This window comes from Lytechinus variegatus, chromosome 3 (genome assembly GCF_018143015.1).
Source record: "Lytechinus variegatus isolate NC3 chromosome 3, Lvar_3.0, whole genome shotgun sequence".
Classification (NCBI taxonomy): Eukaryota; Metazoa; Echinodermata; class Echinoidea; order Temnopleuroida; family Toxopneustidae; genus Lytechinus; species Lytechinus variegatus.
The window spans coordinates 42,944,690-42,970,620 of NC_054742.1; the positions used below are offsets into that span (position 1 = coordinate 42,944,690).

Sequence of the window (25,931 nt, forward strand, 5' to 3'; positions counted from 1 at the left end):
TTTAATCTGTTTCAGATGTAAGATACTGCGCCCCTCTATTTGTTCCTCACAATAATTCTTAACAATAACATGGACTGTATTTTGTAGTTATTTTTTTTTTACATGTTCAAATTACATAAGTTTCTGGTTGTATTTCGGCAATTGAAATTGAAAATTGATGAAGATGTCTATTAAAATTACTCAAGTACATGTATATAGGTTTTTGGTTTTATATTTCCTCCTAAAGATTCCCTTCCTGGTTGTATTTCCTGACAGACCAGTACAAAGCGAACTTCCAGAAATCAACTTCAGGAAAGTAAATGAAAAGCGAACATGATTACGATAAAGATTTTTTATACACATGTACTGTAGTTCTTTCTTGATGAAGATCTATATCAATTTGGCCTTCAACTCCCAAGTACATCTTTGTAGTTTACAAGTTATTCTGCTTTTCTACGACTACTAGTCTCATGAAGATGTAAGTGCTATTTCTGTATGTTTTGAGTACTGCTTGAGTTTGTATCTGGGCTGCTTTCAATCATGGACCTATGACAATCAACACTGCTTAATCTAGCCTATAATCTCAGCAGAGTCTGCAGCTATTGTCTTTGCCTTCCAAAGTTTTTGATGCTGTTACGATTACATGAAACATCAGCAATACATCTGATGTGTAAAACACTCTAGTCTTGCTTTTCAGAGTTGTTTTCTTTTTATTGACAAATGTCCGAAAGCATTTTTTGTACAATGAACCTTCACCAAATCCTTGTTGATGAAAATAAAACAACAACTGATGCAAGACTAGTGTAGACGTTTTACTTATGTTTAGTGTGACAGCAAAGCTATACCTCCACCTAGATTATCTAGGCTATTTTGGACCTCAAAAAAATTTGGTTCAAACCAAGCTTGTGTCCAAGCGATTTTTATTCATTGGTTATAAAAATTAAACGAAATCACAAACATGAACGACTGAAAAAAGGGTGTATTTTGATAGGTGATTCTGTATCTCTATAGGTGGTGCTGCACTATCCCGAGTGTGCTCAATCTCGAGATTTTAGCCTGATCGGCCCTCTTCGCGATTAATCTCGAGACAACAGGCCTGATATTCCCAGCATGCACACTTTCTTGGAGTTTCAACGGCCCGCGCTTTTTAATAACTTCCTGCGATATGCAATCAATGTACTCCTTTCACTAGCACTTTCGCCAAATTCGATCGGTGTTATGCAATGCAACAATCCTCTCAGCTCAGCCGCGTTCAGCAAGTGAAGAAGTAATGTATTCTTCGTTGAATATGATGACGTAGAAGGAGGCAACGACAACGAAAGAAATGCTATTTGCTCACATTTTGCTAAGGAATAAGATGACGCTGCTGTCAGTGTTGTTGACTATGACCATCGTCGATAATGAACGCCTCCCCAACGGTCTGGTCTCACCCAAAATCCATTCACTGGTGGGACACCATCGTTGCTGATTGGGGAATTGATGAACGCTATAAAGTTGACTTTCGCATGTGTTCAGTACGATCGCGATGTGTTTATGTTTTGACCAAGGCGGAAGTGGAACGCGAATTGCATTATGGACTGACGTCATGAATAAATTACCCCGAGTCCATCTGCACCTATGAATTAAGATAATCGTAAAATAGCACGCTATTTTGCAAATAATCCTGAGTTGACCTGGGATTGCAATCTCGAGATTAATCCTGTGAACTAGCACAATAATTGCGTCTCCATTGCAAACAGTTTCGAGATTTTTCAGATCGGGATAATTTGCCAGATCAGAAATAGCGCGCTAATTTGAAAACTCGGGATGGTGCAGACGGCCCTTGTGGTCGCAAAAATGGCTTGAGCCCAATGGAGAACTTAACCATGGCTTATGAAAATATGTTCAGTCCAAGTTTAACTTTACTTGGTCAACCTCTGGCATATGATGCTCAATGGCTTGGCTCGAAGCGAGGGACAATCAGTGCTGATTACAATTTGCTGAAGTGCAATCCTAAACCCTTCTGCTGTAAGATGTTTTGTTTTGATTTGAGATTCATGTATTTATTAAGAAAATAATTGTTTGAACAACACTATGAACTTTCTTACAGTTGAGAGTTCATTTAAGATTGAAGATGGAACTGAACGAGTGAAGGTCACTTTCCTATCTCAGTGGAATATGAGCTATCAGAATAATATATCATTGACAGCTGGGTGGGAGAAGTTTTGATAAGACTTTTGTGAGATTTGTGATAAAGTGCAATAGTCGGTTCTTGAGGTGAAATCATATCCTATTCATAATTTCATTTTTACTAATAGGGTGCTATGTCTGTATCGTTCAGTCTTTCTAGATCTTTCTCATCGATCATAAACAGAATTTAACAATTCTGAGTTCTGGTTAATTTGAGGGATGAGTGCAAGTTTTGGTCAGTGACAGCCCAGATGAATCCATCCTTTATATTACTTGAAAATAGTTTAAATTGTTCTACTTCAAAGTAGACTGGAAACTCATTGTTCTTGGACTTAAATTAAATTCTGTAAGCTTTGAATTTTATGCCTGAAATGTTGCATTGCAAAGGTAGGTCTGGCTTTTTTTGTGATGTAATAGTATAGGTATTTTTGTGGAGGTTTGCTTCAGTAGTAGCCCATTGTTAATTTCTTCTTTGTTGTGGTTTTTCGAAAAGGTCACTGAAACGTTTAAACCATTCATGATAGTTTCCTCGTATTACCGGCATTGGTTCAATAAACCTTTTGGGGTAAAAGTCCTGAAATAGATTTAAATTCTTCAAAAGTATGTGAAGAGAAACAATGGCTTAGCAAAATATTGTATAGAATCATTGTGGATAAAAAGAAAACCAAGAACTAATGCAAGACCAGAGTATAGGCCTATAGGCAGTGGCTGCCACTGTTTGTAGATGTAGTGTTTCAGCCTCGGACTTATTGCTGAAGACTTCTAACAAGATTCCTGTCTTGGTTTGTTGTCATTTTATCGACAAGTGTCCGGTGGCAGCTCTATGTCCAAAATTTGTATTGAATCTTTGTGGATAAATAGAAAACAAGAACTAACGCACATCCAGAGTGTAAAGCAGTGGCTGCCACTGTCTTTACATTCTGCGTTTCACAGAAGAGCATCAGACTGTTATAAAAGCCTGGTACTACTGAGTTTTGGACAAATGAGATATGTCAAATAATGCATTTTACGTATATGAATCGTTTATGTGTCAATATTATAAATCATGCTGTGCACAGTCATCAGCACCACTATTGTGATTGTGATTTACAATCATTCTTTTAGTCAAGTAGAACTTTGCCTTTTATCTGTCCAGTGTACTTTTTCTTGATACAGTGAGATAGTAAAAAATATAAAACTAGTCCCCTATATGGTTTAATGACTTCTTGGATATTGGTAGGAACTGAGCGAAGGACAACTCATCCCTCCCGAGGACTAGATTCCCCTGTTAACGTCCCTGGATCAGTTCCTGTCACAACCCTCGACCTTGGCTTACAAACTCAAAATGGGACTGGTTTGTGTAGACTTCTCCTTTTGTCATAAGGCTGTGTTCATACTACTTATTTTACTCTTATTGATATTACAAACTCTCTGAATCTTTATTAAAATGAGGTCAAACTCTGCATTTCAATGCTAAAGATCTACAGGTATTTTTGAATCAGAAATAAATTCAAATCTTAAGTTTAATTTTAAATCTAATCCCAATGTGGCTGGTCACTGACTGAATTTGTTGTAAATCCATGAAATATAGGTTCTAGAGCCTCTATATGCCCCTACATAGTATGAAAATGGGACCTCCTCAAAACTGTCTTAAATGTAATAGAGCACTTCATAACCTTGCATATTAGGCCTGTTCATTAATACAGAATGAAATCCCAACATAAGTAAAATTTCTATTGATTACATGTACAAACTTATCCATTCAATGAGTAGCAAAAATTGAAATGAGCAGAGTATTAAAGGGAGCGTAAAGTAGAAAATCGCGGTGCTTTGAAGCTTAACCCAGCTCGGGTAACTTTTGGGAATCGATTGTTTGTGATAGGCGCATGCATGATTTGTGTGTACCTGTCTATGCAGCTTGCTCTCGACCGAATAAAAGGCTTTTTCACACATGAATCTTGATTCATCATTGTAATGATAATTGCAATTTGTCTTTAGAATCATTGGACCTTTCACACGGAAAATTTGTACAGTATTTTGAGTGAAACTGAAATAGAATTCACCTCCGGATTAGAATTAGAATTTGTGATTGTGATTGACGTTCTTGATTCTAGTTTAGTTTTACACATGCAAAAAATTCGTCATTAACCTTATTTTTCACTGGAATCATTCAAATTATGATTTTTTTTGGCGTGTGAAAGGGCGGTAAGACGAATCAAACAAGCCACTTGACAATATATCCCACTCTCAGTGGCAATTTTGTTTGCAGCTCCAAGATCGTTGTGATGTACGGGCTTGCCGTAGGGATAAGCGAATGAAATTGATCGTACATGGATATCGAGCAGGTGCTCCCTTTAATGTGCTATGATATGGCTTGGCAAACTTGACAACCTGTAAATTGTGAATTTACCTTAAAGTACTAGTACATCACATAGGCCCTATTGAATAATATTTTGTGATTGTAGTGACTTTTCTTTTCTAACTCCTGATTGGTGATAATGAAAAGCCTGTAATTATGCTTGTAATCCAAGTAATTTTTTCTTTGTTATTTGAATTACCCCCCCCAAAAAAAAAAAAATCAAAATTTTGAATTAAAGAAACCTACTGCCTTCAAGTTTTTCTCCATTGTGTGAATACACCTAACCGTGCCCATTTGTTTCCTGTCCCTTCCAGACCTGTGGTATATCTCAAAATCATATCCTATTTATGTCAAAGTAGACATCAGGGAAGGGCCCCAGTAATGTTCTAGGTTGCTCAGAGTTATCAAACAATATGATTCCTAAATATGAGAAAGGGGAAGCAAACCCTAGTGGAATCCTGTTACAAAAGAAAAAGAAAGAAATGAAAAGAAAAAAAAAGAATATAGAAGCAGATACATCAATTTTTTTAATGTTTTATAGTTGTAATCTCTTTAGGGATTTGTCAAGTCGTTTTTAATGGTAGGGAATAAAATGACATATTTTCCCAAAGTGTTTACTCGGATTTATATTTTTTATTTTATGAGGACATATAATTTTATGCTATCTTAATTGGGTTTTGATTATCACCCAAGTGTTAAGGTACGAGTTCAGAATAAACCCCAGTAAGATTGGAAAGTACTTCCTACCAAAAATCACATTCTACATTTAGGCTACCCATCAAAATTGCAAATTACAGATATTTGTGGTCTTTGTGATCTCATTTGGTGTGACCGATTTCTTTCAGAATTGCCATTCTGTTTTTCCTATTTTGCTTTTTTTCCACACATTGTGTAGGGAGTGGAGTGTCAGTATGGATTGGATAGGAGATTGGTAGGAGTATCCCCCAAATACATTTGAGTAAAGGCAATTCACTGATCAAATGTAAAAGTACATTAGCCCCATCAAATTGACATTGAAAAAACAGCAAACAAGTAAAATGCTATTTTACATGGACAGTAGGGAAAGAAAATATCCCCTGACTTTTCACTGGGTAGGAATGATTTGGTCCCAATATCTTGATAATATGATTATATTCTTAAGTTCTAGTTCTCTTAATTTTTCTTCAGTAGGCTCTTCCATGTTTTCATCTTGTGTAGAAGAGGTTGCTTGATTTTCTTTTGAAATCCAAGTACAAATTCAACACTTCCATTCTTATTGGCATGTTGTATCAAACTCCTCGCAGGAAATTGAATATCGAGTCAATTTACACTGTTCTGTTGATTGGTCCATTCTTATTAGAGCTACGTGCAACAATGACATGTAAGTACTAACTTTGTTGAAAACCAAAGTATGGAGCACAGAAAAACAAAACTTTTACAGCAGAATAAAACGTCCCAAAATTATGACTTCAATTTGTTTTGTAATGTATGCTCGACAGTTCACGGTAAGGCAAAAAGTTCAGACAGAGTTCGAGTGTATTATATAGGTTTTGATTGGTAGTTGGTTTGGTTCTGAGCAAATGAGTGGGCCGTGTCTAATTGGGATAAAGCTGTCAAGATACCTGTTCAATCCAAAGATGATGAAAACAAAGTCTTTTTTTTTGCAGTTTCCTTTTCCTTTAAGTTTTTTAGAAGAGAATCAGTGGTGCACAACTTATGAAAATGAATTGCATGATTTATTTATTGTTTGTATTGATTGGGAGAAGAACGTGATAAACTGTAAAGTGTTCAACTATTGGCTAAGTTGAGTCTGATATATATATGTTGACTGATTGGATGATTGATGGGAAACCTTTTTCATTGTCAAGAAAAGAGACAGGAGGAGAAAATAGAATATCCTAATACTTAAAGAGAGAGAGAGAGAGGGAAAGAAAGAGAGCAGAGGACACAGATTTTGACATATTTTTCTCCTTGGATTTGCCTTTCCAGCTACTGCCAATTCCAATAAATGTTACTGTATGCAGAGTAAACAGTTCAAGTGAAAAAACAACAACAAACAATACAGTCCTGATCAATTTATGTGGACCAATCATACACTTTGAATGGTTGCTATCACCTTGCCCTACTTTTATCACTTTGCATCTGCTGAAGATATTGCTCTGCATCCAAAATAGCTTCTCTGCAAATAGTACAGCAAGAAAGGAAGTGTTATCTAATCTGTTGACAATTTGCTTACCTATTTGGGATGATATTGATACTTGAAGAGAAAGAGAGGCTCAATCGGATATTGATGCACATCCAAGAGTATCTGGGAGTAACAAATGACCTGGGTCACTCATGGGAATGATGGGAGGAGGTATGATGTCATGGGATATAATTGTCTCCATCTGTTTGTCCAAGATGTATAGACTTTTTGACATTTTTGAATGAAATCTCAGGATGGAGAAATGTTTTATAGGGTGCTCCAGGCTGAAAATATTTATACATCAATAAATAGAGTAAAATTCACAAAGCAAATTGACAAAATTTGATCAAAATCGGATAACAAATAATAGTTATTGAATTTTAAAGACTTGCATTATTCCGGTGAATCAGTTGTAGGCATGTCTTTATGAATATTCATTAAATGGGCTGATGATGTTGTATCCCCATTTGTTCTTTCATTTCTTAGTGTATGAAATCTTTTTTATTCAATATTTTTTTACCAAGAACTGAAACAACTGAATTTACAAGTGATTAAGAGCATTAGTTATTTATTGCTGCATCTTATTTCATCATAATGGAGACACATTATTGACACATTTATGAAAAATGAAACAATTATGATTTCATGTAATAAAAAAGGAAAGTGGGATTGTGACATCATCAGCCCGCCTCATGAATATTCATGATACATGTGCTTAAAACTGTTTTCACAAAATATAAATATTGCTAAACTTTAAAATTCAATAGCTTTCTTATTTGTTATCTGATTTTGATGAAATTTTCAGCATTTTGCTCTGTGAATTTTACTCTAATTGTTTAGATATAAATATTGTTGACCCGGAGCAATCCTTTAAGGGTACTATTCTGTGGACCAATTGATGTTTGTAATTCTATCCAGCTAATATGAAAATTGAGAACATGTTGTGTAAGGTTATTAAAGGCCATATTACATGAAGAACTTATGGTCCCTTCCATAGTCAGGAGCTTATCAGCCATGGTTGTTATATTATTGCAGTAAAGGAAACTGTGATCGGTAATTCCAGACACATTAATTGACAGCACAGACAATCCTAAATACGTGCGAGATGTAATTTCTTGTTTCATTATGCTGATGTTAAACAAGTAGGAAATGTGATGAATTTAAACTTGTCTATATTTGGATGAATATAGAGTATACCCTCATTAAAGTTGATAATGGTAGATTTAATCTTGTTTGACATGCTCTTCACCAGGTGACGACAATTTGAGTCCAAACTCCAAAGGCGTGTATTCATGGAGCGGGATAAGTTCTTAACTCAGCCATTATTCATGCACAACTGAAGTTGTTTCGACCGAAGTTGAAGTAACTGTTGGATATATCTATTCCAAATCCACTTTTTTTGTTGATTTGTACTGAAATGAGACGGGACGTGTTGAATTCATTCGTAGATCGGTTTTTCGACAGGTTGCGCAATATATTTCTTAAAAAATACTACCCGGCTCTCAGAAATAGGTAGGTGATTTTATGGTGAACCAATGTCTTGCTTAGTGTTGAAACTTGATTTGTACTGTAGTTAGTTCAATTGGATGTACATTAAGTATGACTGACTATGAGTTGTTGTCTACCATTGGAAGTCAACACACTTGTTGTCTTTAGTAAGGTGATAAAGACATGAAAAGAAGATTTTCAAATTAAAGTCACAACAGGAAAGATAATTTCAAATATGCATTGTTCTGTCTGGAATGGGAACTGCTCTGTGAATCATGACATGACTTTAGGTTTATGAAGAACAAAGCTATGTCATGTTTATGTGCCTGCATTATTAGAAATATTGTACTACTTGTATATTAGGTCTTTACAAAAGATCAAGAGCAATAAATGATGGTGATGATGATTGTGCCTCTCTTTAATTTTGATGTGAGTACAAGTACATGTATATATTGTAAACTCAGTGTTTGGAAATACAAGACAATATGAAATTATTTTTGTTTAAATTTGGTATAGAGTGGTATATTTCAGTTAGTCCAAAGCAGAATGGTACATGTAGTTCATACATTGTAGGATCTATTTAGCTGCTGTAAACCATGCCATCTCCATCAAAATACAGGTCCTGTTCTTGAATCCTGTACTGCACCTTGGAGTAAAATCCCTGTAGTTTAATTAGTGTAAATGTCAATTACTCATTCATACTTCACACGGCTTGCCTAAAGCTATGGATGGCTTACAACCCTTCCTCACCTATCAGTCGTGTGGCATTTGATTGTTTGTGAGGAAAGTGATGTAAATATTTACAGTGTCTTGGTCTGGATATTCCCCTCTGCTGTCAATCAGTCACTGTCTAGTTTATTATTTTATGATATTCTATGACTGAGATCAGGAGTGGAAGGAAATGCCTGCCTAAATGCTACCTGAGTTTATGACAGAAACTGTATCTAAGGGTGTTAGAGGCTACACTTTAATGACTTTGTCAGGAGATACAGTGGGTACTTATAATTAAATTTTGAGCTGCGGAACTATACACAGAGAGATTGAAATGTATCTCTGTCTTGGGAGTCTTTGTAAAGAAAATGCCATTTTTTGCAGGTATTTTCCATTATAATATAATGTAGACATGTATATATCCTTCTATGAATTTCCTTGTATCCTTTTCTATTCTTATCCCTCTATCCCTCTTATCAATCCAATTTATCATTTATTCTGATCTGAACTTTAGCAATGACCTACAATAGGAAGTGTGAAATATGTTTCATACCCTTATGCGACTATTAAATTTGTCCCCCCCCCCCCTCATACCCACATACTCTTCACACAATATCCAGCTTGTTTTATAAACCATGTATCCCCTACCCATGTTTATTTACCTCTTGTTTTACATAAAATAGGTCAATAAACATGCCCCCATTAGAAATAAAAACAAAAAAATATGTCAATTATTGAATGTACTCTTATTCTTACAGTGCCCATAGCAACAAGCCTCCACCCAAAGTATCCATAGATTCTGAGGATGAGGAAGAGGAGGAGCAGGAAGATCGCGAAGGGGAGGAGCAAGGAGCCTATGGATCTGACGAAGATGAACAGGAGGATCCTCAAGACTACTGCAGAGGTGAGGTGTTTGCAAGATTATCTTAAAAAAAAAACACTGGCAAATAACAGTAATGCAAAATGCATTTTTCATTAATACTGTATGGTAAAAGAGAAGTGCATATAAATGCCTTGCCTGAGGTGCCATCAGTGGGAATCGAACTGGTCAATTTTCATATGTCAAATCAGGTTCCTTAGACCACTTGACCATGACATCTCCACTTCTCTTTTTGATAGAGGTTACCTCCCAACAGAGAGATAGAACCTGGGGGTGTTTCACACTTTGTTTAATTATTTTCGATTTTAAATAATTTTAAGTTTTGTAAGGAGGTTTTTTTTTCCAGTTTAACTTACAAGAATTTTGTACCTCCAATATAGCATTGGTGGTATTACCAAATGTTTCTTCAGATGAGGGAAAATGCTATAACTGGAAAGTCCAATGAGTATCTCTCCAACACTCATTTTGTTCCAGTTCCTCACTAATTTCCATCATTTTTGCCACATCTTATCTTGAAAGATTAAAAAAAAAATTAAAAAGACAAATACATTCTTGTCTGAAGAGGGACCATTTGAAGCTACTGGGTTGGAGTCTCTTTAGGACAGCATCCAAGCAGTAATAGAATGTTTTGAGGCTCAGCTTTTGTTGTGTAGCTGGAGACAGTTTAACAGGGGATATGGATCACCCTCTCTGATCCTTAAAATATGAGATCAGTCCCAGGAAACGTCGTTTGGACAGACAATCTCGTGAATATTTTTGTGTGTCTGGGATATGCAAAGAAAAGGATTCTATGCTGCATTGTGTACATTTAAAGAGTATTGTTGTTTTTGGACTTGGAACACAAGCAGTAGCATCAAGGTAGTATAATCCTGATCATTATTTGGCCCGATCTTATTCATAAATTAGCAGCTGCAACTTGGCATTAGCTAATTATTTGCAAAACCGAAATGCTTTTAGACACGACTGAACCCTATAAAACTATGCTTGAACCAAAGTTATAGACTTTATTGCCCAGGATTATTTTGTTCTCTCAAAATAATTACTTTAACCTGGAAGGTTTTGTCCGAGGATTGAACCTATTTTTATAAGTACTGATATTTGATGTGCACTGTTAACCTGGATTTAGAGTGGTAAGCCTCAAGATACATATTGTAAATGTTTTATATTTGACAATATGTCAATTAGTTGTTGCATCCTTCAATAAAATATGCTGAAGTGAAATATTTCAGAGACCTATCGCTTGTCAAACAAATTCCTCCTTACTTGGAAAGAATAATGGTATTTGACCCATCTTTGATGCCCTACCTAAAAAAAAATGAACTAAGACACAAGACCCTGGGGTAAACCTAAGGTTATGAATGTGAGTGGATTAGATTAGCAGTCTAATCTCACCTGTTACGATCCCCATCATTTCTTATTTTCCCTTTGTAGATAAAGTTGTAAGAACCTGTCATCTATAAACTAACCCAGAAATGATGGTATTTGCTCTGTCTGTGAATTCCTATTTCATGTGAAATGTTGTGACTGCAGATCTTCTAGAGAAAAGAGATTTTTCGTTCAGACAACAGACATTAGGGAAATGTTTAACAGATTATAACAACTGTTTTATAAGAAACCTACCTCCAGTGATTTAGATGATGACATGTTCACGTTGAATAGTAGCCCCCCCCATTAAAAAATCAATGAAGATCTCAGGAAAAACTTCAGAACTTGATAAATGTAAACAAACTGGAGGGTAATACCGCTGAAAATGATTTAAGTTGGTAAGTATGATTGCATTTCAGCCTTTTTTGTAAGTTCAGTGATATTGATAGCATTGTTGTTGAAATGGATTGATTTGGAATTTTTAAGCATTCATCCCAACATAGATTTTGAGGCAGTCTTTTCTCTCATTACTTACCATTTCCTGAATTCAAATATCTTCTTTCTCCTCTCGAAAAAATCTAAATGTCAGAGTGATCGGGTGATGCAAACCAGAGAGGAAAACTGCTTAAAACCAAAATTTATACTACCCGTTTGTGAGAGGTAGTGTATTGGGAAGTGTTTTTTTATTCACAATCGGTTGTGTTGCATGTCTTAAATAGAGACAAGCAGTAAAAGTGGACTTGGTAGGATCTGTGAAGGCAAGTCTCTTTGGGAACCTCAAACTTGTAATTGAAGTATAGTTATAGCTTCAGGTCATTTTCATGTATAATGGAAGAGGGTATGGTGTTGGGGTGGTAGGGTTACTAGTATTGTAATAATTTCTCTTGGTGTAGTCCCACCTTCACCAGCCACAGTTTTTAACTTATCCCGATCAGAGCAATTTCAAGATTATTTGTCATGGACTTGCAGTTATCAAGATTTTTTTTTAAATCTTGGGATTAAAATGGCAAGGCAATTTAGTATTGGCAAAAATAGCTTGTTATTTTGTGAATTATCCAGATAATTCGCAGGTTAGACTTGAAACACACTTTTGATTTGGCTTGGCATATTTGATGGCACCATACCATCACACACCACAAGCTCAAATGCTCCACAGTCTATACAATGTATATTCCAATTGAATCCGTTTTCATTTCATTGAAATGTGAAAATGGTCAAATATCATTCCTTGGAAGATATAAACCCTGCATTGACTCAGCCTGCACACGCAGCTGTATGATGGAAAGGGGAAAAATGAACCATTTATTAGGACAGGAATTAAAATATTGTAACGAACTTCATTCTACAACAATGCAAGTGTCCTAATTTAAGATGCAATAATTGGATTGTTTGTGCAGATGACCACTGGTAAACTCACTCAGGTGGTGGAAAAGTACCAACTCTGGCTACGTGTATCATGGATGTGATGTCGTGAGCTATATACCTTTGATGCAATCACCCTAAATACGATAGGCCTTCTTACCGGGGGAGGCATTAGGTTTAGGCATTTTGGAAAATCCCTCCCCGTGCAGACGATGCATTAGGTAGAGATTGGATGATGGTGTGGGATAGAGAGAGAAACCCTCAATTTAGCTGTAAAAGCTGTCTGCTCACGGCAGATAGTCGTGCAGAATTTTGCCAGATTTGTGATTGTTCAGCAATCACTAGTCCAACCTACTCTCTTCATTAGGGGTGCATTACCTTGGATTGCCTGTAGTTTTGAGGGATGCCAATAATGCTTGAGGTGTGCATGTTAATTTCCATGTCACTTTATCCCAGATTTGCAGAGATAATACCTGAAAATAGCATTTTTTGAATAATTTTTGTATAATTCAAATGAGTGTTCTAAAGATTACAGGCATGTTGATATTCATCACAGTGTCTGAATTTTAATTTGATGAGGGCCTGAGAAATATGATTGGTAATCAATCCATCTGCAGGCAGATTAAGAGGATCAACTATGTAGGTTTTCGTCCTTGATATGTTATCATGATCTCATCTGGTATAGGTTTGGGAAGGAATATTTTTTTTGGTAGTTTGCTTGAAAAGAATTTTGCATGATTGAATTATCTCAAACATTCAATAATAGTATTACACTCAAGGGCCATTTATTTCCCTATCTAAGATTTTTAGAATGTTTGCCACATAAGAGGAAAAATTATTCAGATACCCAAAAGTTTAATGTATTCCTTTCACATGATCAGGATTTGGCCGACCAAAACCTCTCGCCATCATCAATATTTTGGTCAGGCATAACAAAGATCTTTTTCAACTGTGCTTGACAATGCTTTTTGCTGGCATAAACTCTGTATATCCATTCAAACCAAAGTTACTTGCTCTGGGCGTGTTCCATATATAATAAGGCCTACATTTGCACTTTATGGAAACTTAAAAAGGCACAACAACCATTCAAAATCAAGGTTTCCATGGTAACAATGGAAGTTATAATTGATTGTAAGTCATCTAACATTTGGGCCCCAGGTCACATCTGAATGGATCTTGCTGTGGGTATGCATCTATCGATACCATCACCACATAGTAATGATCTTTCTACATTTTTTGGACAGTGATGATTGTAAGGATGTTATGATATCATCAAGCAGTATGACTTCCATCTTTTTTTGTTTGGGGGGAACATAAAAAGTTACGACTGTTGTTAATTTGTCATTATGGCAACTACCATGTTAACCTTGATTTTGAATGGCTGCTCAGCCCTGTTGCCATGGTAGTTGCCAAAGTTACAACAGTTGTAATTCTATGAAAGGAGGGAGGGGGGGGGGGCTGGTCAGGGGTCCATTTCATAAAACTTGTTATTGTAACAATATTAGATTTTAAAAGGTAAAAGTTACTGAAATCATTCAGTCTGATTGGCTGATAGTAAAGTTGTTTGTGCATTTGTTATTATAATAGACAAGTCGTTATCAAACAGGACTCTGATCTATTTTTGAAACTGATATATTGAAATTTACATATTGATCAACCATGTCTGTAGACAACTAATTTCAAGTGCATTGATATTTCAGAATAAACTTGTTATTATGGTAATCAAGCAGACATGAAAAGTTCAGGAACCTTTGCAAAACATCAGATTTTCAAAGTTCAAGAAAAGGGCAATTCCTTTGGAGAACCAGAGTTAATTTGAGACCGACCTTCAGTAGCAATCAGGCGTGCATATATCTGTCTGTCAAAAACTGCTGTTACACTTGAAAGTTGTAAATCTATATTTACTTTGTACCAGTATAATACCAAAGTGCACACTGTAACTTACACCCCCTCCCCTTTCCAGGGCTCCACACTAACCCTTGTTCGACACGAACAGGTTGGACCAGTAGATACAGTTTTTCAATTTTTTACAGGTCAAAACTGAAAATCTATACTGGTCCCCAAATATAAAGAAAAACATGAAAACAGACTGATTTTATTTTGCTGTCCTGTATTACTTTAATTGCCTCCAAATAAAAACATACTTGTACAAACAAAGAGTACACAACCTAATTCATGAAAGCCATTTCTCAAGTTTAGATAGCCATTTTTTAAGATGCCAGACCCATTTTTACAATTTACAAAAGAAGAGGAAATATCACTTGTATCAGTTTGATATACATTTTGACTGGTCATGTTGGACTAGTGAATCTGGCAATTTCTTAAAAATAACTCGCCCGTCAGCAATTTTTACTGGTCTGGGACCGTCGGACCAGTGCCAGTGTTGTGTGCTGCCTTATCAGTCTTTTTAAAGGACAAGTCCACCCCAACAAAAACTTGATTTGAATAAAAAGAGAAAAAATCAACAAGCATAACACTGAAAATTTCATCAAAATCGGATGTAAAATAAGAACGTTATGGCATTTTAAAGTTACGCTTATTTTCAATAAAGTAGTTATATGAACGAGCCAGTTACATCCAAATGGGAGAGTTGATGACATCACTCACTCACTATTTCTTTTGTATTTTATTATATGAAATATTTTTATTTTTCCGTCATTGTCATGTGAAATGAAGTGTCATTCCTCCCTGAACACGTGGAATTCCATTATTTTAACATTTTGTGCTTCAGGCAAGGAGGTCCTAAATCGTCAAATTCGAAAAATTGAAATATTGTTTAATTCAAACAATAAAAAACAAAAGAAATAGTGAGTGAGTGACATCATTGCCCCTCTCATTTGGATGTAACTGGCTCGTTCATATAACTATTTTGTTGAAAATAAGCGAAACTTTGAAATGTCATAACTTTCCTATTTTACATCCGATTTTGATGAAATTTTCAGTGTTATGCTTGTTCAATTTTTCTCTTTTTATTCAAATCAATTTTTGTTGGGGTGGACTTGTCCTTTAACTTAAGAAAATGAAGTGGGGTGGGATATAATAGAAGGGGACATTGTGTGTTTTCTTTTGAATGTTGTATTGTTAGCACTTGAATCAGCAGTCCAATTTGTACTTTCAATTCACCCACTTCCCATTGAATTCATGAAAATGAGATGATTATTTTTTTAGTTTCTTTTCTATTTTCTCATTTGTTTTTAGGTGGTTATCATCCTGTGAAGATTCTTGATCTGTTTAATGGGAAGTATCATGTTACACGTAAACTTGGATGGGGGCATTTCTCTACCGTGTGGCTGGCATGGGACCTTACGTAAGTATCTAAGTGACACATGGTATCCTAAATTTGAGATCTTGGACCTACATGTATTTCGTAAAGGATTATGAATCTTCTCATTTATGAAGTAGAGATAAATCTGATCTTTTCCTACAAGCTTGGACTACTTTCAGAAAGAAAACCTCAATCAGAAGGCCAAAAAAGAGCTGGGAAATTCAACCATATTTTAATGGTTATTTTACAGTAAATCAGAACGATATAGATAATGTATTGCATCATCTTCTACATGAAAAATTGTATTTGAAGCAACCCCTGTTATGAATGTTTGGATGTGTCTAAGGTGTAAGGAAAAAAAAAGAGACTCCCTCCTGTGATGTTTGTAAAGAATGTTAAAGTTCACCTGAGCTTGTATTCTCAAGCTCAAGGCCTTAAAGCTTGGTGTTAATACCTGTATGCAGCTCAATTACATGGTGGAATGCAGGAAATTTATTGTCAAAACATGCTAGAGAATGAAGGGTATAAAACACTAAAGTGTATGTTTTATTTGAATTTAAATGATTTTCTAGAGAGTCCCTCCAAGAGCAGTATGATTTTCGACTCTCGCATAAACCTTCTTGTACTCCAAGCCTGTATTTGGATTTCCTTGATAAACTTTAAATCTGTCTTTGATTGTGACATATAAATGTTGTTCACAAATTCCTAAAGCTCATTCAATGAAGTAAATATTGTCATTTAATGTGCTATCCTTCTAAACTTTCAGAAAGTAATGTAGGAGTTATAATTGTCGATTAATTTGATATGTGTAAGTCACATTCTATAATACTCTGTAGGGATAGTAAAATCAATAGCCTATTTCACATAAGAATAAAAAAAGGCACATCATGTGGGGGGGGGGGGGTTAAGTTAGCAGTCAGACTAGATGTAGTTTTTATTTTGATGAAATTGATATTCTTGTTAAACATTTATCTTAATTATTTTATTCATGAATCGTAAGTCACTCATACATGGATTGCCTTTGTTGAAAAAGTAACTTTTACAAATACATGATGGAAAAGAGAGATTGTTTTGTTTCAGGGAAAAATCTTCCTAGTTCAGTGAGTGAACTGTTCAGTCAGATGTTTAAACAATAAATGGCACTGTTTACATATTTCAATTGTTTTGTTGGACACTGCATTCCTATAGAGTTAGTCACAAATTCATTGAAATGAATATACAGATCAATAACTCTTGTTAATTTTTTCTCTGATATTCCTCCTCCCTCAAATGCAAATCAACCAATGTTTACTGACACGTGGAACTTTGTTCAAAGTTTGCTTTTAATTAGAGAAAAAGATATGTGTAAAAAGTTAATTTCAAAAACCTTTCAGAGAGTTTGTAAAAAGCAAAAACGCATTCAAAGTCTCTAATGATACAAACGACATGTAGATGATACTCAAGTAATTTTTAAATCATGGTGATAAATGGTTGAGTCCTAAATCTTGAAATTATATAATGTCTGGATATTTAAGCCTAGGCAAAAGGTATTCTTGATTTAGCAGCAAGGTGGCAGTTGTCTTGTTGACATGCTAGCTGGGAACGTGAACCTGACATACGAAACGAATAGCACTATGCAAATATTGTCATCTCAATCCTATGCCACCATCTCTGTTAGTACATGATCAGACACACAGCCATAGAGCCGGATAGAGTGCTTCATTATGTGGTATAGCATTGGAATCATACCACCACTCGAAAGCACTTTGAAAGACAGGGAATTAGTGCCTACTTAAAACAAAGCTTTATGTAGATTGAACTTTACTCTGTCAATACAGTAAGACTCTTTGTTTTAATGGAAAATATCTGTTGGGTAGACAGATAATAATGCATCATTTAATGTATTAACCAAATATATTTATTATGCTGTCACTTCCTTGATTTCTACAATTAGTTTTTGTGTTAATAGATTTAAAAAATATTGTTTGAATCTTGCAATCATAGTTATATTCTTTAATTCATGAATAATGTTATTATGTTGTAATAGGAAATAACAAAAAAATGGGGCCTGGGGGTTGTGGCGGATCCTTCAGTTTCTAAAGCGAACAATATACATGTACATGAAGTTCTAATTAAGTGACCAGCAATATAATCTATTACTCAGAATTTCTCAAATGAAGACATTCTTTCAAGGAAAATAAGAAAAGATGGATTGTTTTTTTTTTAAATAAAATTAATCATTCTTTGTTCTTCAGACATTGATTATTCTGTACATTTTTTTGTTTCGTTTAAGCCTGCCAGCTCTCTCTTATTGATTTGTTTTATATAATCTTTATCTTGTATTGCATCTGAATCTTACCGAGTTTTCTTTTTCTCTTTCTCTTTTTTTTTAAACAGGGGAAGGAGATATGTTGCACTGAAGGTTGTGAAGAGTGCAGAACACTACACAGAGACTGCTCTGGATGAGATCAAACTTCTCAAATGTGTAAGCAAACTCATTATAAATCTCATGTTCTCATAAAAATAGAAAAAAAATCTGTAATATTCCGGCCTCCGGACTGATGCCTATTTGTATAGGCAAAATGGCTTGGTATACATGTAATAGCAATATTGCAAATAGTAGGATAAAATGGAAATTTATAGGGTCAAGGGGGGTCTAAAGTAGAAGATCCTTTTAGGGAGATGTTGATGATTCCAAATTATTGATTCTTAAATTCATTTCAATTTATTCAAGTCCATAAAGGAAATTTGTTTTGGGATTTACATACATACATTTCATGACAACATCTAAAAATACATTAGTGAAAGACATGCAAATGTTTAAACGGCAATTATGAAGAAATAGTGCACCATTACAAATATATATATATATCTATATATATATATATATATATATATATATATATATATATATATATATATATATTTATATATATATATATATATTTATACAAACATAATATCAAAAAAGAAAACTCCAACAAGGCACCATCTCCTCCCCCGTGCTCACCCAACAAGAAGGTGAAACAATGTGTCAGTGTGAAGAGACAGAAAAAGAGAAGAGGAGAGAAAAAAAGAGAGAAAGAGGGGCAAAAAGTGCAGAGAGAGGAGATTACCCCGGAGAGAAAGGGAGGCAGCGGGAGGGGGGCAAGACATAGCACTACCTATATTGCACACTGCATTGAGATAATTTGATATTGCATTCATTTGAAGTATAGTTCCGTACACCAGCGACTTCCAAGCATAGATCCCAAGATACAATACAAAGCACGAATAAGCTATGACCAAGGACCTATATGTAGTATAGTAGTAGAAAAATAAAAGTGAAGTAAAGTATGACCATGGACCTATTATAGTAATATAGTCATAAATAAAAGTAAAATATGAAGAGGTCCATGGTCAACATCTTACAATCTTATGATTGCAGATGCTAGCGACATTTGCATAATCTCTGTTTTTCTTCCCAGTTGCAACAACGTTTATAGATTTAGAATAATTATTACAGCAAACATGACTAATCCAGAGCAGAAGAAGTAAAATACGAAGAACAAGAGGAATGAAGAGGAGAAGGAGGAGGAGGGGAGAAAGTATTAAATGGGGGCACAAGGAAAAGTACATACTCAGAACAGTCATGATATAAGAGTTTCTATAAGAAAAACTCTGGGGGTTGTTGGATAAACTATTAATTGAAAAGAGGCGATACCATTTAATGTGAGCTGTTAAATGCCCTAATCGCAAATGGTACAAAACTATTCAGATAGCGGTTCGTCCTACATCTTGCAGACTGGAGTCGTTTCCCTGATCTCATCCAACAAAAATATTGATTAAGAGGGTGTTGTTGATCTTTCATGATATTCTCAACTTTCTTAAGGATGCGGGCAGAACAGATTTCATCAAGTATAAACCTATCCCCAACTATTTTTCCTGCTTGATTTAACAACCTCTGAATTTTTGTTTGGTCACATTTCCTCAAACTGCAATACCAAGAGAGGCATCCATATAAAATGGGGCTCTCAACAACTGAAGAGTAGAAGAGTTTGCGGATGACATTGTCGACATGGAAAGACTTCAGTTTGAATGAAAATAAAATCATAGGTTTAAAAGACCTTCAGCTTTTTTCTGTCCAAATACATTTTTAAGTTTATCAGGAGAAGCGGCATGTAGTAGAGTTGTCTGGGTAAATGAATGAAACTGAACTTCATTTCATTTGGTTTGGGAGTAATTAAAAAAAAAATTATTTTTTTAAGCATCTCTTGATTTTCATTTGCTTATTTTTGAAATGATTAGTTCCATTTGACAATGAAATTATGTGCAGTAGTCCACGCAGGATTTTTCTGAATGAAAATTTGACAAGCAAGAGTTGCAATAATTTTTTAGGGGAGCTTTGAACCCCAGTAAAACACCTCCCTGCATACAAAAAGGGTTCAAAAAGAAATGTAGGGGGGAGGGACACCTGTAACCCCCCCCCTGCATATGTTACTGTGGATAGCCATGTGCTCATATTATTGTTTTCTCCATATTTTGTTCACTCAAGTCACATGGTACAAGGACAGGAAAGATACATGTGCAGTTCCACAAGATATATCGTGTCTGATTGTTGAACCATTAGCTTATTCGGGCATTCAGTCTGTCTGTGGTGTCAGTGCTCCAAGGCAAGAACCTTTATACAAAACCTTTATGTTCTTGTAAATCAATGGATTCCCCTCCAAAAAGTTTTCATGTAGATTCAGTGAACCAATAAACAACCTTCAGCATCAAAATGCCTACCTACCAAAGAAGAGAGATATTCTCCAGTAGAATGTATGCTGCATTTTGTGTGGGCATTGATATGAACGTGTCAATATGGAAGAAAGCAAATACAAGCAGTATGGTATAATTGTCCTAAGACTCTTGTTATTGTCTATTTGGATGTTCTGGCATGAAAATGGATGCATGAAGATGTGAAAACATAGGCCCTGTCATACCAAGTTTTACGATCAGTTAAAATTTTCATGCAATTATTCATATAAATGGTTCATGGTTGGTACAAAAATGTATGTTATAAAATCGCAATGATCATGATTTGCCATTATATTTTGCACTGACAAGTTTAATACTCTCTTTCTGTCTCTCTCTACCTTTCTCTAACTGTTGCTGCAGTTATTGACCCATTGATTCTCTACCAATTGTAAACAATACTTTTATAATTGAAATTAAAATGTCAAGGTATACCGTGCTGTTGAACTCCATTCCTTTAAAAGAAATATACTTCTCAGGGGAAAGGAAAAAGGTAAAACGGGGAGGTGGAGATGTCTGATAGAAAGCGAGGTGTGATGTTAATGACAGCAGAGGAAATGAGATTGACATAGATCTGGAGTGTGACATTCTAGATGACAATGACAAGAGAGGGGGCTGGGGATAGATGTACTATTTTTCAGGAAATGTGATGAGACTGTGTTGACACCCTAGTTTTACCAGTGAGACCAACATCAGGACCTCATACCACAAGCCTTGAGGATTGATTGAGTGTTGGTAATGATTGATTTTTTCTTGCAATTAACTAAAATTTATGGTATAACCCATTGCTAAGTTTTGTGTTATGGGGTCCAGATGAATACTGAACAAAAAAGACCTAAACAAGCTATGGCAATGTCACGAAGGACACATTTTTTATCAATTTCAAATGGGTTTTGAAATAGGTGGTGATATCAGTAAAGTATAGGCCTACATGTTTAAGGGTAATTAGGTGCCCATTCAGTTTGAAACCCAGCCAGTGCACTAACACCCTTTGGCAAGGCAGCTTATCCTCCTTGCTAGCCCTTTCAGTAAGCCCTCAGACGGCAAAGCATTTTTTTTTTAGAATAAAAAGGCAAAGTCTGAGGACAGCCAGGTGATTGAGGTGAGCTCCAAAGGCAATTACCTTCACAGCCTTTGGTTACCAAGTCTTTATGACAAGACCCGAAGTTAGCAGTCAGTCATTTAGTTTGTAACTAACAAGCATTTGCCAGGAACAACTAACCCACATAACTACACCATCACCTGTTTGGTAAACAATTAGGTGGTAATTAGTAAAAAATTGCAAGAAATGAATGATTTGAATAAAAAATATGCTGTCAAGAACTGAGTATTAAATATGAAAAAAATAAAATGCCTTTATTTACTGTGTACCTCCTGTCAGCGATGTTATTCTACGGCTTCAATCCAGATACGTGCTTTGATATAAACAACATTTGATTGGATGCGGGTTCCTTGGGGATCTCCCTGGAGGCAACATACCATTTAATCATCTCTTAATGTAATTACAATGACAGGGATGATCACTAGCTTGGCTGTCTACTGTCTTGGTTCAAATGGCAGTGGGTGCTTTCATCAAACATGAATGAAGAAGTGAAAAGTTGGAATAAGAAGAGAGAGAGAGAGTGGTGGAATTTATAGAAAGGATGGAGTTAGAAGTAAGAGAATAGAAAAGAGAGGAGAGAGAGAAGGTATGAGAATCACGAGAATTACTTGAGAAAAGCTTAGAAGAAAGCATATTTCAACTTTTGTCCTGCTTTGGTGCATTCATGATACCCCTCAATTTGTAAGAAACCAAAATAATGGCCATTGAAAGGTCTTCATCGGTTATTCTCTCTTCCGAATTGACATCTAAGAGAGGCTGGCGCCATTAGAGCAGCTCTCCTATGATTAGGGATGCATGCATTCAGCACTCTTGTGTTGTTTGCAAGTGTTGGGTTACCCCAAGCCTTTCTCAAGGAAGCAGGCAGTGCAAGAAGTTGGCTAAAGGCAGTGTCATCCTCATTATGAATACTGGCAGAAGAGACTTGAGGGATCACCCATGAATGACTGGTGTTAAAGCTCCTCGTCAGGCATCCAGCTGGATCTGTATTCACACCATGTTAATGTGAATTTGATTTAAGGAGTGAGATGTGGTGTTCACATTGCAGGAAGATTTATCTTGTACTTTTTCAGGAGATGAGCTCCTGGGGATAACCTTTTAAATGACTGGTGTTAAAGCGACCTTGTCAAGCATCGTTGTCAAGCATCCAGCTGGTTCTCTGTTCACACCATGTTAATTTGAATGTGATTTTCAGCAAATTGGGTGTTTGCATCAGAGAAAGTTGTATATTATACCATGTTATCTTCATTATTAATACTGGCAGATGAGACTTGAGGATTCACCTTTAAGTGACTTACCAGTGTTAAAGCACTTTGTCAAGCCTCCATCTCGCTCTGTGTTCACATGGTATAAAAATAAGGTGTGCTTTTCAGTTGTTAGGATGTGAGGTGTTTGCACTTCACACAGCAGAAAGTGTCATCTTGTACCTCATCATCTTCATTCTGAATATTGACCTATAACTGACCAATGCTATAGAAACAGAGATTACCATTTACAGTTACACTTTTATAAAAGTGCACCTTATCATGGCAGAATATGATGATTATGAGCATCCAGTCACCATTTTGTAAATGGCCTGTGTTCACACTTTATAGAATAGATAGTGGTGTGAATCCTCATTATGGATACCGCCAGATGGGACTTGAGGGATCATCACTCATCACTGATGTTCAAGACCCATGTCAGCATCCAATAGCTTGTGTTCATATAACATGAACGACCATTGCAATGAACTCAACCAAATGCAGTGATATATTCATTATGAATGCTGCCAGGCAGATGGGTTTGGGTGGATTATCAAATTTAAATGGTATTAAAGTGCTATAAGCCCTCCACTAGAAAACCATTGTCACTTCATAGCTATCACTTTCAGAGTGCTGTGGAAGAGATGAGTACTTTTATTATTATGCAGGTAGATTGTGAGATATAAGGATATTTTAAAGCTTTGTCTTTTTTTCCAGTGACTGATTTGAATTATATGGAATAAATGAAATGAAGATATGTTCATAGATCTTATCTTTAATTAAGGGGAAAAAATGGAATGTATTTCTTTTTTATTGGTCACCGAAAGATGCGAGCTGATTGTAAATAGACAATAAGAATTGAATTATTTTTTTTTTTCAGATTTCGGGGATTATTACACCTGTTGATATATAGCTTCATAAAAAGATTTTTGTTTTCAATACAAGTATGGTCTAAATACTGTACTATCATATTTTGCTTGAATGTATGTTTATCACAAAGAACACTAGTCTGATTCTTCATAAGAATCAACAAATATGCTGAACCAATGTGTTATTTCCAGCCATATGACTATGAATTACAGTCAATCTTAGTTTACAATCTTTGCATTTTGTGAAACTTTGACGAAAATAGCTGTCAATTATTTAATGAGAGCTTTGTATCACATTAACAGAACTTGCTTGTTTTGCAGTGATGCTGATTGCTTCCAATAGAACTTTCTATCACAGAATTTTTTTTTACATTGATATCAATGCAGATTTTTATTGCCTTATTTTAGTGTTTCTGGTAATTAGAGAATTAATAATAATTTTTTTCCATATTCAGGTACGAGACAGTGATCCTACTGATATACACAGGGAGAGAGTTGTTCAGCTCATTGATGACTTCAAGGTTACTGGCGTCAATGGAACACGTATCCTTTCATTAAAACAACTTAACATTATTTTACATGGCCATGAATAGACGAGAAAATGGCTGCTGAAACATGACATGTGGGTGGTATACTCTTAAAGGGGTAGAATAGCAGAGGTGATGGCGAATGAAACCTTGATGAAAGTAATATCATATTACCCTGCATGCCTTAAAAAAAAAAGAATTCTGCAGAATTCAGTTTTTTTGTGAAAGATGAATATAATATAGTGATAAAATTCACTAATAGTCTCAGATTCCTCTATGCATGTATTGCTTAGTGGTAAATGGTATAGTGCTTCCATTATTTGTATGGGCAATGGAATTCACATTGTGGATACTTGTGTGCATGTAGTTGAACTCAAATAGCCATCTTGATCAAATTTGCTCTGAAATAAATGGAGAAAATATTCTAATTTACCAATTCAACAGAGTGTGTGTATGAAGACAACGTATTTGGACAGAGGTGGATTACGTTTTGAATATTGTGTAAAGAGAGAGAGAGAGAGATGGAGAACATGGATGAAGGGGACAGGAAAGGAAGGGAAATCCCCTATGTGCCCCTTCCCAAGAATAAGAGAAACAAGTTAGAGTTACCATGCAGAGGATAGTTCTGTTTTGCTTGATCTATGAGTCATACACCGTCCATTTTGTCGCCTTGTTATAGTTTTTTCCTCCGATGGGAGAGAAATGAATTATTCTGTTCAAGATATCCCATCCTTAAACTGGGGCCATCTATACATTGTTTTTTTTTCAAGGTAGCTACAAACAGATGGCAATGTCGTCGTTAGAATTCAAATGTGCAACATTACCCTTTTAAAAGTAATTTCAGCCTCAATTTTGTGGAGTTCTTGCAACAACATTAGACTTTCATATTTCATTTACTTGATCAAAAAAGCCACAGCAAGTTTTATTATTATTGTGCAGCATAGAGAAAGCAAGTTCTTGAGCAGCATATAATGATACATTGCTACCTCCCCCCGATATTTTTATCTAATAGGGCGTTTCTACTGCTTTTTGTATTTATAGATTTGAATTAGGAACATGCAAGTTGAATAATAATTTTAAAAAATCTATCCTGTTAATTGTAATTAATGAATCATCATAAAAAAGAAAGGGGATGGATTTATTTTATATAATTTAAACCAAACTTCTTCCCTTTCCCCATTATTGGAGAGACACAGGTAACTCATTACCCCTCACTTGGTGACATTGTTTTACCTTAACCTGTATTGATATCGCAGATGTATGTATGGTGTTTGAAGTACTTGGTAACAATCTTTTAAAACCCATCATCCAATCAAAGTACATGGGACTACCCATCAGACAGGTCAAGAGCATTATTAGACAGGTATGTAATCCTCACTGTAAAGCCACAATAAGGTGGCCAGAATGAGTTTTGTAATTTTGATTAGAGGTTGAAAAGGCAGATCTTGAGCTTTAAAGTGGCCTGAAGTTTAATATATAAAAGGATGGAATAAATCTGAAATAATTTGATTCAATGCAATCCTGTGCTTATTTGCTGATTTCTCAGCAATACACAATTTCTTCCAGATCCTTTGGCACATACGTTTTATTTATACAAACAGACACTTTGGTGGTCATTTCATTGGATTCTGTACGAACTCATTTTGATATCGTTACCAAAATTAGCATTTACCTTTAAGATAATTTCGGACACGTGATTTTGAAACACAAATAACT

General features: G+C 35.4%; 1 protein-coding gene across 8 annotated transcripts in view; it reads left to right on the forward strand.

Moving 5' to 3' along the window:
• Positions 1–25,931, forward strand: part of LOC121411083 (SRSF protein kinase 3-like) — a 59,864-nt gene that overhangs the window by 19,497 nt on the left and 14,436 nt on the right. For 6 of the 8 annotated variants that reach the window (XM_041603586.1, XM_041603587.1, XM_041603588.1 and 3 more), the window contains 5 exons: positions 9,608–9,753; positions 15,655–15,763; positions 18,098–18,185; positions 24,144–24,231; positions 25,472–25,578. In XM_041603586.1, the coding sequence (XP_041459520.1) occupies positions 9,608–9,753; positions 15,655–15,763; positions 18,098–18,185; positions 24,144–24,231; positions 25,472–25,578 (538 nt within the window). Of the gene's footprint in view, positions 1–434; positions 458–7,994; positions 8,163–9,607; positions 9,754–15,654; positions 15,764–18,097; positions 18,186–24,143; positions 24,232–25,471; positions 25,579–25,931 lie in introns of those variants that run through there. The other 2 variants (XM_041603593.1, XM_041603591.1) reach the window with 2 other exon arrangements.